The sequence below is a fragment of the Cynocephalus volans genome, chromosome 4, assembly GCF_027409185.1.
Source record: "Cynocephalus volans isolate mCynVol1 chromosome 4, mCynVol1.pri, whole genome shotgun sequence".
Lineage (NCBI taxonomy): Eukaryota > Metazoa > Chordata > Mammalia > Dermoptera > Cynocephalidae > Cynocephalus > Cynocephalus volans.
In genome coordinates this window covers 118714231-118733636 of record NC_084463.1, presented here as the reverse complement: position 1 = coordinate 118733636, position 19406 = coordinate 118714231, and the positions used below count along the sequence as shown (strand labels likewise).

The 19406-nt window shown below is 47.9% G+C and overlaps 1 protein-coding gene across 1 annotated transcript in view; it reads left to right on the top strand.

The window, feature by feature from the left end:
• The first annotated feature begins 651 nt into the window (after nucleotides 1-651).
• PTPN5 (protein tyrosine phosphatase non-receptor type 5) overlaps nucleotides 652-19406 on the top strand; it is a 39374-nt gene continuing 20619 nt past the window's right edge. The window contains 2 exon segments of the mRNA XM_063094617.1: nucleotides 652-677; nucleotides 6341-6417. Of these exon segments, the coding sequence (XP_062950687.1) occupies nucleotides 652-677; nucleotides 6341-6417 (103 nt within the window).

Below are 19406 nucleotides of genomic sequence, written 5' to 3'. Positions count from 1 at the left end.
ACCAACAGAGCAGGGGTGGAAAGGAAGTCATTCGTCTGGGCACATCCCAAGCAGAGAACACTCAGACCCTGTGTTTAGGATCCAGAACACTCCAAGTTTGCAGTCTGCTCAGACGTGGGGACAGATGGCTGGACAGTGGACAGCTGGGCAAGGAGGGTAGGCAGCTTGACAGGACGGAAATAGCAGTGAACTAAGCATTGGGAGTCCTGGGCTCACAGCCTGTCTGTTCCACAAGTTTGCTGCATGCAGCGGTCTGGGTTCTTTGGTTGCCAGCAACAGAAACTGACTCTGAGTAACTTAGGCATAAAAGATGTTTATTAGAAGGTTCTGGGATATGACACAGAAATAACAGGTAACTGAGCTCTGGTTTAGGCTCTCCGTGTGGCAAGGGTCAGGCAGGGCACCAGGGGAGGGGAGAGGTGACTCCCAAAAGGAAATCGGGATTTTGTTAACTACCAGGAAACAACTGTTCACACAACTGTATGACCTGAGGAAAGCCACTTAACCTCAGTGACTCTTCCCCTCAGTTTCCCATCTGGATGTTCTGAAGCTGGTGTCTCTCCTCCATTCACATCTCCAGTTTGCTTTTTGCTGAGAAAGCCTCCTGCCCTGGCCCCAGATGGCACCTTTCCCCATGCAGACATCTTGGGAATGAATTATGAGGGAGCTGGATGAGCGTGTTGGGGGGGGGGTCCCTGCAGCCCACCCATTGATGAGGCCAAGCCTTTTTCCTCCCGCATGCTCTGGGACATGTGACTCACTTATATGAGGTCATCAACATGATATTTTCCATGAAACCAGCATGTTCTCTGCCCCTACATGCTGAAAATCTGGACAGCATTGTGGGCCTCTTCCTGACCACAGTCTGGCCATCTTCTCTAGGATGGGAGCTCCTAGCTGGAGTCTGCCCTCCCAGAGCCTCCAAAGCCACCAACCCTGAGACCCTGCCACTGCCCTCCATTTGACCTTTAATGTATACATGAACAGGCTCAGGCCCTGTGCTGAACGCTTGGGATGCAGAGGTGGTTGAGGGGGTGTGGGTGCTCCCAAGTCACTTGAAAGCCGGTGGGGGAGGCAGGTGCATAAACAGCTAACTATAGTAGCAGAACAAAGCAAGAGACAAAGGGAAGTGTGAGCCAGGTGTGGGAGAGCTTGATTCTTTCTGGGAGATCAGGGAGTGCTCCATGGAAGAGGTAACGCCTAAGTCAGGCCTTGGAGAATGCATAAGATTTGGCAGAAGGAAGAAACAATGTTCCATGCTGAGGGAACAGCATGAACAAGACTTGAAAGTAGGAATGGACAGGATAGACTCAGTAGAGATCTGGTGGGGTCAGAGCTTTGAGAGGGTCGTATGAGCTTATTGTGGACAGCAAGGGGTATTTAGAGGGCCCAGGAGCACGAAGCCCAAGGTAAAGGGCACACCTTCCTGGGCTTGGCTCAGCCTCACACCCGGGAATCCTGACTTCAGCATCCCAGCTCCACCTCACTCCTCACCCACCGTGGAAGCAGCTCAGGCTGCTCTGCCTGCCTCACCAAACCCGTCAGTTCTTTCTCTGCATGAGTCCTGGGCAAAGCTGGCATCCTCTCTCTCTAGGATGCCTCCTAATAGACCCACCTGTCCCCCACCCCATCCGCCAGGCAGAGGGGAGGTGCTGCAGTCCTTCCCCGACAGGGCTCTGTTAGAACCCTTCACCCAGCCCACAGCAGCCACCAGCCATGAGCTCCTGGAAGATGGGGTGGGTAGTCCAGGCCGGGTCTCTAGCACCCAGAACTAGTGGAGTAGCTGGGTAGTACACGGTACCTTCACACACAAATGAATGCATGAAGGTGACGAATTCAAGCTGCAAAGGGCGTAGATTCTAACCACCTTATTGTATAGATGAGGCCCCAGACCCAGGGTAAGGAAACGATTGCCCAAAGGCATAAGCATGTTGGAAGCAGAGTGTAAAACAGCAGTTTGGTTCATAGCAGCACTATTCACGATAGCCAAAAGGTAAAAACAACCCACATTTTCAGCTGATGAGTAGGTAAATAAAATGTAGTCTATCCTACAGCAGAATATTATTCAGCCATAAAAAGGAATGAAGTACTGATACATGCTACCGACTTTGATGAACTTAGAAGACATTATGCTAAGTGACAGAAGCCAGATACAAAAGGCTACATATTTTATGATTCCATTTATATGAAATATCCAGAATAGGCAAATTCATAGAGACAGAAGGCAAATTAGTGGTTGCTGGGGGCTGGGGGGAGGAGAGAACAAGGTGTGACTCCTTAATGGGTACAGACTTTCCTTTTGGCGTGATAAAAATGTTCTGGAACTAGATAATGGTGGTGGGTGAACAACAAACACTATGAATGCATTAAATGCCACTGAATTGTGCACTTGGTTAAAATGGTGAATTTTATGCTATGTGAATTTTCCCACAATAAAAAAGAATAGTTTGGGGCTAGATCAGATGCTACCTAATGTCCAGTCCTCAAACACATGCTGCTGTCCTCCCTTCCTGTTAAAGACCTCCCAGCCCAGGCCAAGCATAGAGGAGCCCCTGCCACCTGTTGGTGCAGGGAAGCCACATGGTCAAGTGGCAGAGGGCCGTCCCACCCAGGAGGCAGGATTCCTGGCGTCCAGGCTGCTTCTGGCTCAGGTGCCTCTGCTGAGGCCTAGCCCCAGTCTGCTGCCCCATCCCTCTTAGCAGCCTATTTCCGATTAACACCAAATGTTCCATACGTCTCAGGCCTCCGTGCCTTGCTCTTGCTATAGCTCTACCCAAGAAGTTCTTTCCCTTGCAACCCCTCTTCCATCTAGAAACATCCTTTAAGAATCAGCTCTTGACTTCCCCTAGGAGAAGAGTTCCTCTTCCCCTTGCCCCCTCACCACAGACTGAGCTGAGCTTCCCCAAGCTGTCACACACAAACCTTGATGAAAACAAGTGTCAGGGTGCAATCATGTTTGCATGCCTGTCTCCTCAAGAAGACTGGGAGCCTGTAAGGAAGGGCCTGGCGTGTTCATCGTCATATTCCTGGACAGCTCTGGTGCCTTGCTCACAGGAGATGCTCAGCAAGTGCCTGTTGAATGAAGCAATGGCTTTGGAAAGGTTCTTTCCCTTCCAGGACACTCTCCATCAGTGAAATAGGGACAGGCTGGGTGATTTCCAAGTCCCTTCACGATCTCTGGGGTTCTCAGAGCAGCAGTGAGGGGGCCAGCCCAGCAAGTTGCTCCCTGTTGTCAAAGGCCAGTTTTCTTCTGTCACCCAGCTGATGGAAATGGGGAAGGAGAGAGAAGGAGCCTGCTGCAATCCACTGCAAGCAGCTATTTCTGCTCTTGGCAGGGAGGAAGGAGGCCAGTGCCCTGATACTGGTCTTCTCATTCAGCCTGAATGGGCCGTCTATTCTCTTTGGAAATCTAATTAAACCCTCTCCTGAACAGCCTAGACATGCAGGTTTTGGTTGGAGTTGCCTGGAGTCCTTCAGCTATAGGGCAGAGCAGCGGGCTTTTGCTCCGTTTTCCTCTGCAGTCGAGAGGTGCTACTCTTTCTGCTTTTCTGATTATGAAATTAGTCATTTTCTAGGAAGCTTATTTATAGAGTCCGCTGCACACATGCAGCACTGAGCTATTCTGAACATGGCTGAGGGCCTGGGAGGCTTAAGGTGTGAAAGCAGGTGTGAGTCACACATGGGTCCCCTTCCAGAGGTACCTTGCCCTTTCTGCACCCAGCCAGGGGCCAGCCCTCATGTGCTGCCCTCCAGCTGGGGGGTACTCTTCAGGGTAAAGAAAAAGTCAGGATTGGGAGGTTGCAGGTAGCTGTTCTCGAACCCAATCCCTGTGGCCACCAACTCAGTATATGACTTGGGGCAAGTCAGACCCTCACTCTCTGCCTCAGTTTCCTCCTCTATAAAGTGAGAGGCCTTGCAGATCTGTGATTCTCTGGACAGCACCTGTGGAGGAGAGTTCCAAATGACTTAACAAAGACCTGGCCACAAAGCAGCTCAGATGTCTGTCTGAGGTTCCTGATGTTTTTTTTTTCAAGAATGTGAGGGCAACATTTACTTATTCCACAAATATTTATTTATTGAACACCCTACAGTGAGCCAGGCACTATGCCAGGCTTTGAAGATACAGTAATAAAACAAACAGTGGTCCCTGCCCTCATATAGCCTACAGTCTGATGGTTGAAACAGTTGTTAATCAAATAATGGCATAAATTAAAATGAAATTTCCAAATGTTTTGAGTGCCATGAGTAAAAGTACGGGGAAGCAGAGCTGGAGGAGCTCTCCAGGTACAGGGAAAAGTGCATGCAAAGGTGCTGTGAAGAAAAGAGCCTGTGCAGCGTGGCTGGAGTACAGAGGTCAAGGGGAAAAGGGCATAAGATAATGTTGAAGGGATAAATTCACAAGATCTAGTGAACTATGTCAAAGGATTTTTATCTTTGTTCTAAGTACAATAGGATGCCTTCAAAGTATTTTTTCAAGGAAGGTTATGTGAAAAAGTTGAGTTTTAAGGAATTGCTTCTATTTCAAGCCTGCCCCATCCAGTTGTGTAGGTTGTAAACTGCACATCTTATGTAAGCCATATGCATTGAAGCCATGTGGAGAATGTTTTGGAGGCCAGCCTGAGTAGATGCCAGAGACCAGTTAAAATACTGTTGCAGTAATCTAGGCAAGAGATGATGGTGTTTTGGATCAAGATGGAGATGGTGGAGAGGGAGAAAAGTGGAGGGACTCAGGAGACATTTAAAGTTAGTCATTTGCCTTGAAGACAGCAACCCACTCTCTGCAGGAGAGCTGGGCTTTGGGACTTGGGATTCTCAGAGAACCTGCCAGTTGGAGTGTGAGAAAAAAATAAAATACTGTAATACAATGCCAGTTGGGAGCAAAAGACATCAGAGTGAAAGGGTCACCCTTAAACAGCCCTTGATTATTTAAAACGTGCACTTGGGCCTGCAGTAGGCCCCAAGACCAGTCCAAGAGGCAGGATTGCAGGACTAGTGGACAGAGAGGCCGCTGACCTCCTGGACTTCTTGGAAGTATTATGCTAGCAAGGCAAAATTAAGAGTTCAGAAATCAAATCTCACTGGCTTAAGCTAAAATGTGGGACTTTATTGGAAGGATCCTGTAACATCTCATGGTCTTGATGGAAATGTTGTCCAATTGACTCAGTACAGCCGGGATGAAGCAGCTCTGAGGCCCCTGGCAGCAGACATTTGCAGCTTTCCTCTCCAGGGCACCATGGCTACCATGATTCAGCACCAGCAACTGCAGGCTCCAGGCCTTCCAGAGTGCATTTTAAACATTCAAGGGAAAGGATGTGATTGACCCAGACTGGTTTGTGTGTCCAGCCCTGGATCTTTCAGCTACTGCCAAGGGTCAGAGACATGAAGGGCAGACAGGGACATTGGAGCCCACGCCTGCATTTCAGGCCATTCCTAGCGTAGGGGGCCCCTGTGAGCTGTGTGGTTGCCCTCAGGTATAGCGTATCTATTCTGGCTGATCTCCAGCAACATTTTTCCCACTTAACTGGGTAAAGGAGAAAAGCTAGATCCCAGTACAGTTCTATAAGGTGCCCTGATGGGCTAGAAAGAAGGTTTTCTGATTTCAGAAAGAGAATATTTAGAATATATAATATATATATATATATATAATTTTTAAAATTATATATATATAAATTCTAAAATATAAATAATTACTAAAATATATATAATTTTAAAAGTAAAATATATATAATTACTTTTTCTAGCTATTTCTGGAGAAGAGTTCTGCATGCCACTTTCCTTTCCTTGAAGCACAGGGCACTTGCATGTCTTGGGGAGCTGGACACAGGACTGTGTGCTACCCGCACCCCTCTTGTTGTTCACCTATTGTTCAGACCCAGAGGAACTAGGAGGCAGAACAGCACAGCAGTGAGAGCATGAGTCTGGAGTCTTAGACAGTCATTTCAAACCCAGCTCTACCCTTATAAGCTGTGTGACCTTGGGCAAGTTACTTAACTCCTCTGAGCCTGTTTAATGATCCCTGAGTCAGGGGGTCATAGTGAGGACTCAATGTGATAAAGTTTGTAAAGTACTTTGCACAGAGTAAACCCTCCTTCTGTGGTAGAGATGATGGTGATGATGATGGCTGTGATGATGCTTCCACATGGAAGACACCTATAAAATTCTGTCCCCTGCCTCTGCAGCTTGACCCCTAGATAGGTTGGTCTTTTCTTCAGGTCCTCCTAATGGGGCGGGGTTATTCAAAGGGGCACAGAGTACAGAGGAAGCCTTTTTATTTTTGCTCAGGGTTTTGTCTTAATCCCAGTTCAACAGCATCATCTCACATTTTTTCATCCTGTTGCAGGAGTGAAAGAGAGAACGACGCTGCTGATGACTCCGAGGGAGGGGCCCTGGACATGTGCTGCAGCGAGAGGCTGCCGGGTGAGTCTTCCCAGTCCCCAAGTGCTCCCAGAGCTCAGAGTGGACAGAAAGCACCTGGCTGATGCTGGGGCTGGAGTAAAGCCTGGTTGGCTATGAACTTAATTGAGAGGAACAATGCAGCTGCTCCATGGGTCTTCATTTAAATAGGGATTTGTTTTTCTAATTCCTGATGTCTTTCTGAACTGTTTGCATTTGGAGGCTCACACAGAGGGAAGAGCAGGTGGCCGAGGGTGTGCTGGGAGGTGGAGAGAAGGGTGGAGAGCTTCAGAGTTCAGGGCTGATAGGGACATGACCACTGACTGGTGACGTGTTGGGCAGACTTCAAGAGGTCAATTAGGAAGCAAACAGCCTGAATGTGGCATGAACCAAGGTGGGACAGATGATGTGGAGAACTACCTGTTGAGAACTCTGGCTGTGAGTCCAGTTGACCACACCTGTGGGGGCCCAGGTGGCTGAACCACAGGCCCTTGTAGTCACCACGGAGACATTACCAGGGCATTCCTGCCCACAGAGTGGCAACATGTCCCAGTTGTAGACCAAATAACCCAGGTCATGATAAACAACCTCGGAGGGAATAAAGGGAAGGGGACAGGAGGATTTTTAATGGTTTTTTTTTTTTCTTCTTATAAAAGTTTTTATCATTGTTTTCTTCTTCTTATGGTAAATGTCCATTGAGAAATATTAGAAAATAAAGACAAGTGTAAAAATAAAAATCTCTGTACTCCTATGGCACAGTGTACATTTTCATGTCTCTCCCTTCAAACGTTTTGTGAAAAAAAACAGCCATTTGAATTCTAACTTTGAAGTCCTAAACCTGTAGTTTGTCAGAAACCTCATGATTGGTAAGGAACCTGAGAATGGAGTCTCCACATGACACTCTCTAGGGTAGACATTGAAAACAACCAGCTTGACTCTAAAGCGATGGAGATAAGCAGTGTTGTATTCACAGTACACGTCAGTGCCCCAGCTACTAATGAAGCTCCGCAGGCATCCTGAGGGCTGAGCCCTTTGATGCAGTTCATCCCTTATCCAGTAGGGGGTGCCATTGCCCAAAACACTTTGGACGGCCTTGCAAGATGGCCTGGGATGGACACCATCTCTCAGGAGGAGTCTTCTGGCGCCCAGGAACAGCTAGCTTGAAGAAAAGAATTCTCTGAAGGGATGTGAGGCTGTCTGAATATCTGAAAGGCTGTCTTGTGGAGGGGGCAGCAGGGCCATTCTGTGTATTTTAAGAGGATGACGTAGCCCAATACATAGAAATTAAACACAGGCCTGTTGGCCCACAAGATACAGAATTCTCTAGCTCTAAGAGTGGTTCATTCATAGAATTTAATAATTGCAGAGGAAGAAAATGAGTATTTCATCACTGGAGGCATTCAAATATTGGCTAGATAGACATTGGTGAGGAAGTTTCCACAATGGGTAGGAGGTCCAGATGACATCAAAAGTCCCTTTCAACTATTAAACGGTTCTGTGATTCAGATATGAGTCATAGAATTTGGAGATGATTCTATGATCTGGGATGGCCCCACTGCCTCAAAAAAACGTCCACGGCAATAGGACATGATGAACAGGAGTCCAGAGAGTAGCGTGGTATGAAAGAAAGAGCATGGGGTTTGGCATTTGAGTCCGGCTGTTCTGCATACAGGGTGTGTGTTTATGGACAAGACACAATGTTGCTGGACATCCAGTCCCTCATATGTAAGTAGAAACAACAGAAATACGAATATTTATCCTCACAAGGGTCCTGGAGGAATAAATAAATATAATCACTCAGTCATTCATTGTAGGTGCTCAATAAGTATTTGTTACTTATTGAGCACCTATGTCTCAGGTACTGTACTAGGTGCTGGGGGTGTAGTGGTAAATAAAACAGACATAGACCCTGCCCTAACAAAGTTTCATGGACAAGTTCTGCTTTGAGCTGCTTTGGGAAAATAGGAAGAAACCATAGCAGAGAGACTATAGTAATAAGCATAATATGTTTAATTCCAACCCTCTCTCCAATTCCTCCCCAAAATCCAGCAACCAGTGTAGAATGGAAGAGGGATGTTGGTCATCTCCATTGGAACTGGCACGTTGCCTTCCTTGTGCTATACCCTAGGAAGTCAGTATCATTTGCTACCTCCATCTTACAGATGAAAGGACCAAGGCCCAAGGAGGTTAGGCAGTCTGTCCAAGGTCACTTAGCTGGTAGCGGGAGGATTCACACCAGGCAGTCTCTCTCCAAAGCCCGTGGCCTGACCACTACCCTGTTCTACCTCCGTTGTTCCCATGGTACTATCATCATCTTCTGGGACCCTGTGGACTGAGGCAGGAAGAGTAAAGGTGTGTTTGTCCCCAGGGAGGAGTTTAGAGGGGGTGGGTGATATCATGGTGCCTGTCTCCATCTGTGCCTTCCTCTGAGAAGCCCTGCCTACCAGGGGCCAGGCAAGCTGTATGCCCCTCCAAACTCCCACGATGCCATCCTGATATAGTATTAGAATAATTACTGGTCTGTCTCCTCCATGGGACTGTGAGCTCTTTGAAGGCAAGGACCTTTCTGTTTCGTCTCTGCATCCTCTGTGCCCAGCATTTATTCACTCATTTCTTCATTTTTCCACTATTTACTGAGCACCTACATGTACTGGGCACTGTTGTAAGCACTGGAGATTCAACAGTTAACCAAACTGAGAAATGTTTCCACCCTTGCAGAACAGTGTTATGTGCTGGTTAAGAACAGGAACTCTGGTTGGCTTCACCACTTACCAGTGGATGATCGTGGGCGAGCAACTTAACCTCTCCAGGCATCCCATTTATGATATGGCAAGAATAATATTCACTACCACATAGAGTTGTTGGAGGATTCAATACATTAATAGAGAACTTAGAACAGTGCCTGGCATGTAGCAAGTGCTGTGTAGGCATTTCCTATTAAGGAAAAGATAAACAATAAAAATTAAATAAGTAAAATATATAGTATGGCAAATAGTAGTACATTCTGTGGAGAAAATTCAAGCCAAGAAGAGGGGATGGGAAAAGACCTGAGGGTGGTTTGCATTGTAAATAGGGTGTGGAGTAGACTTCTACATGTTTGGCAGCTGAAGCCACTGACCTGTACTGCAACTTAGACATAAAAGGAAATAGAGGTGTTATAGGCCAAGAGAGTTGGGTGCTGAGTCTTTAGAAAGAGCCTGTGAGCACAGCAAGTAATTGCATAATGATGGTGTAAAAATACAGCTTTCGAGTACTCTCTCTTCCTCCCGCTGTCTTCCCCACTGGGCAAGAGGCGAGGCAGAGTGAGGACCAGTCACGCCTCAGTGACTCATTCATTCCCACACACACCCCCGGGCAAGGGCAACATGGCCACCGCTCCCAGCCATGGTCACCCGGACCTGAGCCAGCACGGGGCAGGTCACACAGTACTCTCAGATTGAGCTTTCTGGGGTTAAAAGCATCCTCCAGCATTGCCAATGCCCCCAGGCAGCCCACAGCTGCCCCGGGGCCAAGCGTGCCAGCTCACCCCCCCCTCACTCCCACATGTGCTGCACACTCGCATTCTCACTTGTCACAGCCGTGTGCTCACGTACACACATGCATGTCCCCACACAGTCCCCCTGGCACATGGCCTGCCTCTGTCTCACAGGGCCCTGCGGGGGCAGATGCACCTGTGTCTTCTTCCCCTCGCACGCTCAGCTCTCCCAGCTCCATCGCTCCATCCCTGCTTCCACTCGATGTGCTTCCTATGGATAGGCAGGCTCGCTTGCTCTCTCGTTCCCTCTTTTGGTGTCCTTCTCCCTCTCCACAGGTACACCCCCTTTTCACACAAACACACAAAGATCAGGAGGCACGTGCATTCTCTCCCTCTACATTCTCTGTCCTCTTCCCAGGCCCTTAGTCATGCACAGGTCCCAGGTACTGTGGTGGACATTAGGTGTATACTCAGCTGCCTTCTCCACGCCAGGCACACGCACACACTTTGTCATGTGGTCAACGTCCTTTTCTTCCCTTTCACTCTCCCTTGCTTGCACACTTTACTTGCTCACAGTCCCCAAACACATTAGTACATTCAGACTCACATCCCCCCTTCTTCTGCATGTGGGTGTTCACGTTTGCAAGAAACCAGGCAACACTACTGGTGCTAGGGCCTCCACTCCTTCCCCAGCAAGCACCAGCACGGGCCTAGCCTGGGACCCAGCAGCTTCCTCAGGGGTACAGGGTAGAGGAAGGAGGTAGATAAGGTACCAGTAGGTGCCAGTAGTGGCCGGTACGTGGAATGGAGCAACATCACCAAGAACTGCTGTCAGCATCTCCAGTGGACAGCAGACTCATGGGCAGGCCTGCTCCTGACACTGGCAGGAACTGAGGCCAGACAACAAATGTGGCCCCTAGCGGTACACCACCCCATGCTCAGTCCTTTACCACAAGGCCTTGCATGCATGCATATGGGCACATCAGTCCATGTGTCCAGACCTAGACCACACCCCACCCCAAAAGCTGCCCCTTGGCCACCCCTCACACCTAAAGATTCCTAAGGAGAAGGCAATGTCTACCCCCAGAAGGGTGTACCTGGGAAAGAGACCCATGCAGGCTTCGGCCCATTTGGGCAGGGAATTCTGGAGTCCTGGTAACCAGAGCATGGCCTAGAAATGGTGGTGTGGACACTAGTCCCAGACTCCAGGTGAGCACATCTCCTGAACCCTGCAGACTTCTCATCCCATGGGTAGCAGCATGGCCAGAAGAGAGGGAGAGCAAGGCACAGGTCTAAGGACAACACTGCTCTTGGGAACAAGGCACTCCTGAGCCCTCCTATAGCTGGCAGCTGGCTAGAGCCAAGACAGTCCCTGCCACCCTGAGATTTAAGTGTGTCATGATGAACTGGGTTTATGCACAGTTGTAACACACCGAAGGCCTGAGTAGACCATTGTCCTTGGTAGAAACAGCTAACCTCTTGAGCCAGTGGGTATGGTACCTACTCTCCACCTTAAATCCCAGTGTCTTGAAGGCCGTGCCCAACCCAGCCTTAGGCACAATGCTCTGTATCACCATGGGTTTCAAGTGGACCCTTCTGTGAGGCCAGGTGCAAGGCCTAGGTCTCAGCAAGAGGCCACTGCCCATCCTGGAGGCCTGTATCGAGGAGAGCTCTGATATCCTAATCCTTCAGTGACTACCTCTGACCAAGAGGAAGGATCAGGTCGTAGCCTTCACAGCCATCCCACCATGCCACTGATGAGATTTTGTGCCAAAAACCTGCAGGGCCAAAGGGCAGCCTGGCCCTTTTATCGATTTTTATTTGTTGGGCAACCACTCCGTACCCATTATTTGCCAGGCACTGGTGATACAGTGAATAGAAAGATAGACATGGTCCCTGCTCTTGAAGAACACAGGGTGCCGTGGAAGGGTGCAGCAATAATGCAGCCCTGTCTGGTGGGTCATGGAAGGCTTCCTATAAGAAGTAGCCTAGAGGATGAGTAGGGTCCCAGTTCATGTCTTTAGGAACATGCTACCAGGTATTTAAGGAGATTAACCTCATAATGGGTCTTATCCCCCATCTGTTAACCCTTCTTCCCACAGAGCCCCCCAGACTGGTGCCTAGGACTAGTTCAGCCTGGCCTGGGAGCAGGTGCAGGAGCCCAGGTGGACAAACATAAAGAAGACAGACCTGGATGTAGTAGTATCACTATGTCATTTGTGCCTGTTGACACCCAACAACATAAGTTCTATTGGTTTTTATTTCTTTGTTGAATTGATAGTTCTGTTTTTATTCAAGACTTTTTATGCATTTAGGGATGTTTACTGTGGCTGATGATTCAGTGAGTTTTCTTTGACTTGAGTCTTAAGAATGGATAAAGAGAAACAAAACACCATTTCGATGTGCTGAGAACACTAATTGGGTAGCACTTGGTAATGATACCATTGTATCGAGATGAAAGTACCAACCCACATACCTACTGGTCAGCAATGGTAGAAATTAACTATTCTCAAACGTCAGGACAGATACGAAAGCCTCAGCCCATCTTGCTGGGCCTTGGGGTGCTGTGGGGAGACAGACAGACTTGTATTCAAATCCCAGCTCCACCGCTGACTAGCAGCATGACCATGGGTAAATTATCTGCATAGAGCTCCAAGTTCTTCACTGTACAATGAGAGTGATAATATGATAAGATCTTCTGAGATTTTTTATTAAATGAGTTGTTGGATGTAAAGTGCTTATTACACAGTGCTTGATAAATGGTAGCTAATGATGGTAATGATTGTTCTGGGGTATGGAGTATGAACAGAAAAACCTTCACATCTCTGTGTTCTTGTTCCCAGGGCTCAGGCTTCAAGTCCAGGCCAGTCCTGCAACAGCAGTGTGGATAGTGTAACTTGTGGCTCTTTCATGAGTCCCCACCATAGGCCTGGGACATCACAGAACCAGCACAGCCACAGGCAGGAGTGTTGTCTACTTACAAAGTCACCAGGAAAGGGGGCCAGAGTTGGTAGGGAGGATGGTCATCCATTTTTCTTCATCAGGATAGAAACTGTTCTGATATTCTACAATGTTACCTAGGTGTGTGATGACACTAAACAGGAAGTCTTTGCAACTGGAAGAAAGAGCCCATCTGGTACAGCTCCCTCCCTCCAAAAGGTTGTTACCAAAACCCTTTCAGACAAATGGGCATCCATGGTAGTCATAAGATATGCAGTGACAGATGCTATCACCTTTCTTTTTTGGCCTGGCCCAGTAATAGATCACCCCAGCTTTCAGGAAGCTCATTACATTTTTTTTTTAAACTCATCCTGCCACTTCAGCTTACTTCTTCTTTTCAGATCTCAGCATCTGTTCTTGTTATCTATTGCTGTCTAACAAACTACCTCAAAACTTGGTAGCTTAAAACCACCAATTTATTTGCTCATGATTTGAAGCGTCCTGCAAGGCTCAGCTGGGTGGCTCTTCTGTTCCATGTGCTGGGCTGGGATGGAATGCCCAGGAAAGCTTTTCTTATATGTCTGACACCTCAGTGGTCTTCCACTTGGCCTTTCTCTCCATGCAGCTACCTTGAGTTTCCTCACAACATAGTGGTCTCAACGGAGTTGGACTTCTTACATGACAGCTGATTTTAAAAAAGGAATATTCCAAGAGGGGCAAAAACAGAAGCTTCAGATCTCTGAAAGCCCAGCCTCAGAAGCTACACAGTCTCACCTCACCACATTTTATTGGTTAAAGCCAGTCACAGGGCCAGCTCAAATTCAGGGGGAGGAAAATAAATACCACCTCTTGATAGGAGGAATGCAGAGAATCTGTGGCCGTCCTTAATCCCACACCCTCTTTATAAGCTCTCACATTCCTCCCAATATGAGCTGTTTCTTCCCCTAAATCTTCCTTCCCTCAGCCTGCATCCCATGTCCCATATTTTTCCCCAACCTTTTGTTATTTAAGCCACTTACCCTTTGTAGCTTAAATCTCTGGCTCTTTGGCTCTTCTCTTTTCTTTGGCTCTCCTCCCTGCCACTCCAAAGAGCACAGCTGCATGCAGGCCCACTCCTAACATTTGTAAGGCCTGTATATTTTATATCTAAATAGTTAAAAGTTAGAAATCAAGCTAATAAACTTTGAAACAAAATATGTTCTGTCCTTCTACCTTGACAAATATTCATTTGTAAGGAATTTGGAAACCAGGTTCAAATTTGGAATTCTTAGTCTTCAGTGTTCTGCACTAAAACATGGGGTCTGGGGGAAGCTGGTCTCCAGCTCACCCCAGTTCTGCCCAACACCGCTGGGATGCTCATACACATTTATATGGATGAGTACTCCTGCCCATACATCCGAGCTGCAACACACCACCTGCAAACAGTCACCTGAGCCAGTCAGGGAATGCACAGAGCAGTGTAGTGTACCCTCATAAAGCAGTCAGTAAAGGGGGCCATCAGGCTCAGGACTATATGGGTGGGAAATTATGGGGTTTTGGTTACACAGTCTAAAGGGGGAAATGTGCCTTTGACTCCATGGACTCCTTACCTCTGAGGAGGAGCATGCCTGGTAAAGGACTGAAGCAGGGCCCTGAAGTGTGAGGCCAGGACAAGAGACATTTTCCTGGGTGTAGGGACAGTGCTGAGTTGTCTGCCCTTGTATTGGGCATCCGGCTTCAAGGGTCCAGCCATAAGCATCGCCTTTCACAGATGTCCACTGGGAAATGGGAAAAGCAATCTTCTCGTGGTTGTTGTGGGAATTCAGTGAGTAATGGATATGATTGGGGAACTGTAAACCAGACAGTTGTATTCACGTGTCATTTTTAATTTTTTTTTAATTGTTGGATTCAGAAGCCATGGATGTGAATGAATTGGGGCTCTACTGTTTTTGCGCTTGGGATCTTGCATGAATCACTTTACATCTCTTAACTTTGAAATTTCACAGGCACACATATGAAAATAATGCCGTGGATCAGGTGGGGCTGTTTATGAGGACCCCAGTGCTGTTTCTTTTTAATTCTGAGTGATTAAAACCTGAAGGATCTAAGGGACCAAGGAGAGTCATCAGCAAAGAAGGAACTAGGCTATCTGAACCAGGCATAATGTCAGCTGGGGTACGTTGCCTTTTAAAATAGATGAGAAGCCTGCCCCAAATTACCTATTGCATGCTGTTTTCCTAAACAAAGACAAGGCTTTGCGTATCACACCCCTCTTCTAAGGACCAAGCACCAGGCTCCCTTCCTCTCAGCCCCATTGAGGCTGTGGCTAACTGTGACCATTAGATCTTTTTCAGTCATCTTCTTGCCCTCACTCCTGTCGAATACCATCTAGTTTAATTTAAGATGGACCATTTCTCCATCACAAACAAGACCATTTGGAATTGTGCTTTTGTCCTCAACTAACCCAGTGTCACCCTCTGCCAGCCCGAGCAGCCTACCCAGTCAGTCCTGACACCCAGCAACAGGGCCAACCCTTGACCATACCTCTTAGGCCTGTCTCTCCCCAGCGGGAGGGAGCCAGAGAATGCCCAAGATGGTAGTTACAGTCTCTTATAACCTAATCTTGGGAGTGACATGCCTTCACTTCTGCTGTATGCTATCGGCCACACAGACCAACCCTGGTACCATGTAGGGGAGACACTGCACAAGAATGTGAATACCAGGAGGTGGGTGTCATTGAGGGCCACCTTGGAGGCCGTCTGCCATGTTGCTTAAAAGTTGAATCCTAATCCAAAGAGGCATATTCTCAGGATATGCCTATATACAGAATGATCTATGGGGAGAAAAGTCCACCCACAAAAAGAGAAAAATACGAGAAAAAATATCAAAAGGAATCCAGTGCCTTTCTCAGTGTAGTGGAATTATGAATGACTTGGTTTTTCTTTATGTTTTTATTGGGAGGGAGAGGATTCTCCATATTTTCTAAAAAATAAAAATAAAAAAATAAAAACGATCAGCCACTCCAAAATGCTAATCAATTCTTGCAAAACAAAAAATAGTAGCTGATGGGAGTGGGGGGCCTCTGGGTTGCTCAGCCTGACAAGCCCAAAACCCCAGGTTGACACAACCCCAGGGATTTTAATGGGGCCAGTTAATTCTGCCAGGGTATCTGTGCTGACAGCCACCAGGGCATGGAATCCCCTTCCCTATCAAAAGCCAACAGTGACTCAGAGGTCATGTTGGTGAACCAGTTCAGAGAAGAGGAGATTCAGGGGCCTCCTTGCCAGTCGGCTGTGCTGCAGCTAAATCCATGAGTCTTTCCCCTTCGGTAGGTGTTGACTCCCAGGCAGCCAGGACCTCTCTCTCCAGCTCCCCCAGTTCCAAGATGCCCACAGGGTGAAGACAAGATGAAGGGCCCTCAGTTTCTGTTCGTTCTTTCCCCACTGGACCTTGGCCCACTTTCCAACTCCTTGGTTTTATTTCAGGTTTGCTTGGGGGAGGAGGATGCAATTATTTAGAGTTTTCAGAGCATTGTCAGTCATACTCGTCGGTGCATGGCCCTGTTATCTTCAGTGGTCCACACGAAACCCCTCTCTGGTTTTATTCACTTATTTATTCCCTTTTTATCTCCCACTGCAATGCCTCTCTCTATAGTTAATATGTTTAATCTGTATTTTTTGTTTCTATGTGCCCTTGCAGAATGGGTGGTGATGTTTTGTATCCTTTGTGTTTTATTGTGTATATTGTATTGTGTTAGATCTCATTCTTTTCACTCAGCACTGTGTTTCTAAGCTCCTTCCATGGTGCCATATGCACTCTAACCCTGTGCTTCTAAGTGTTGCATAGTACTCCCCAACATTTCCCTGGATAATTGGCCCACCAGCCCCCCAGTAGTGGGCTTGAAGGTGCCTCCACAACCCACCCCCCCACCCCCACCCCCACAGATAGCTAGCTCAGGAGGGAACATTGGCTTACATGCTCCATTAGGGACTACGTGAGAATTTCTTTGACTTTTACACTCTGGAGTAGAACCACTGTTTTCGACTTTTCTATTTCCCAGACTGGTTCCAGCAGAGGATTTAGAAGAAGCTGGAGTAGAAAGAACCAGGAGAGAGGTGGTATGAGTGGAGCCTATTAGCAGGGTCCAAAGGTTCTTTCTTACTGGCCATGGCAAAGACTTTGGTCTTTATCCTAAGAACAAAGGAAAGCATTGCATTAAACTAAAGCAGAGGGCTCGTATTTTTTTCCAAAGTAGCACTGGGTCTTTAGAGCTGGAAGGATCCTTAAAGACTCCTAGTCCCACTCTTTGAATTTACAGAAGCCCTGGAAGGCCCATGGAGATAGATGACTGGGGTTACCCGCTGGATAAAGACAGAGCCCTCAGGCCTCTAGGCCTCTTGACACCTTGCAAAGCATTTTGAGCCTCCCAGATTGCTGAGGGCCAATTGACGGTGGCAGCCTCTGGGATTTGATGTCACTGCTGTTTTGAGGGGAGCCCTGGACTGCTCTTGCTCACCTCCTGTCACCTGGACTTTCCCAGACCTCTGAGGGCATTAAACAGGACCCACCAAAGAAGCCCAAGCCGGGACCCAGCTTCCACTGCCATGGAGCCTTAAGCCCCAGACTTTCAAGACACCCACCGGTAGTCCCTGTTAAACTTCCTATGCTACCTTAATGAAAGAGTGCTGAACCGAGAGTTAAAGATAGGAATGTCAGTCTTGGTCCTGCCTCTTAGTTTCTGGACCTCAGTTTCCTCATCTGTGAAATGGGAGGGTGGAACAAGATGCTCTCTCAAGTCTGTCCCTTCCTCCATATGCATGTGTGCTTAAGTCTCAGGCACTGGGGACCTCTGGTACCCATTTGCCCCAGGGCCTCTGCTGTAGTTCTTTAGTTTTCAGCATGCACAGCTTGGGGGGAGGGGAAATACTGATGCTGTACCCTCACAGTTTCATTGACCCTTTTCACCCTCATACTTCTGGGCCTCCGCTCCAGAGACGCACAAAGAACGGCTTTGTTTGCGGCAACAAAGCTGCTTGCAATTTCAGATAGAACCATTTTATTATATCCCATCCAAAGAGTACTTGAGTTGCGTTTTGTTTTGAAAGCTTGTTGGCATTCTGGATTTAATTAACTGGCAAACACAAAACAGCCCCACTTCCCCCACCCCCAGTCCATGCCCACTCCATCCACTAACTCCAGTTGCCAGCCAGCAGTCTCAAGGTCCTGCCCACGTGCAGGTGGGGCACCCATTGTCCTCCTGGGGGGCTCACCTGGCAGATGAAAGGGAAATCCTTACTGCTGCCCCTCCCCCATGCTCCCCTCCCTCCCCTTTCCCCCTCCTATCTAAATTCTGGCAACCATTTATTGAGCATTCACCATGTGCCAGGCACCAGGCTAAGCATGTTGTTCATTTTACCTCATGATATCCTCAAAGTCCTACCAGGCATGTTTTAGTAATCTCTTTTCCAGAGGAGAGATTGAGTTTTAGGGAGATCACTTCCCCAAGCTCCTATAGGTAGTAAATGGCAAAGTTGGGCCTCAAACCTAAGTCTGAATGACTCCAAAACCTTTTGCTGCAAGCCACTACAAGAAGCTACTTCCCTGGAAACAAAGCCAGTTGTGGAGATAGGAGGAGCTGCAGTATAGACTTCTAGGGTCCAGTCCCAGAGGCAGATCATGTTACTTAGAAATCCACCTACCTTGAGCTTCCAGACATGGGTCCCATTCTTGCCTCCCATTTTGTCCTCTTCCATAGCAGGGCCTCTCTGATGTCTGTAAACAGCGGTCAGCCCTCTTGCCCCCACTCCAGCACTGGACACCCTTGGTTCCCAGACCTCTTCCCATGGTCTTGGTCCCAGTCCTACTTTTCTGTGCCTTCCCCTCCCCACCCCCACCCCCCTGCTGTATGATGGGCTGTAACAAGGGGAGAAGGCCTGTCCCCTCCCTTCTGAGAGCCCCTGTCCCCTCTGTCCTGGAATGGGCTAAAGCTCCTTCCCAGGCAGACTTCCTCTGAGAGGAGGAAGAACCAGCAGAGGCCCAGTCTGGGGCAGGCAGCACAGAGTCTGGTTAAGAGGACAGATCTGGAGCCAAACTGCATAGATCTGAGTCCTGGCTCTTCCTGGCTCTTCCATCCACAAGCTGTGATGGCCTTGGGCAAGTCAGTTAACTCTTGGACTTCTGTTTTCCTTTCTGGAAAAGGACCGTCCTGTTACCCATCTCATACAATTGGTGTAAGTCTTTAATGACTCAATATTTGTAAAGCAGTCACTTTATAGTCATGGAAGTCTCCTCTCTCCACCAGGCAGCCTCAGGGCAGCCAGATTTCTTATATGGCTGCTGGAAGTTTCCAGAGCAAGTGTCCCAAGAGAACAAGCAAAGGCTACATGGATTCTTCTAATCTAGCCCCACAGTCCTATTCCTGCCACATTCTCCTCAGGGCGGTCAGCCAGGGAGGTCAGCCAGGGAGGAGACATAGATTCCACCTACTGATGTTGAAGAATTTACAGACACATTTTAAAACCACCACAGGAATTGAGTTACAGAGAGGTTAATCAAAACTTGCCCAAGTTATGTAGCCGATAAACAGTCAGCACCCATGTTTAGTCCAGAATCCTCTTCT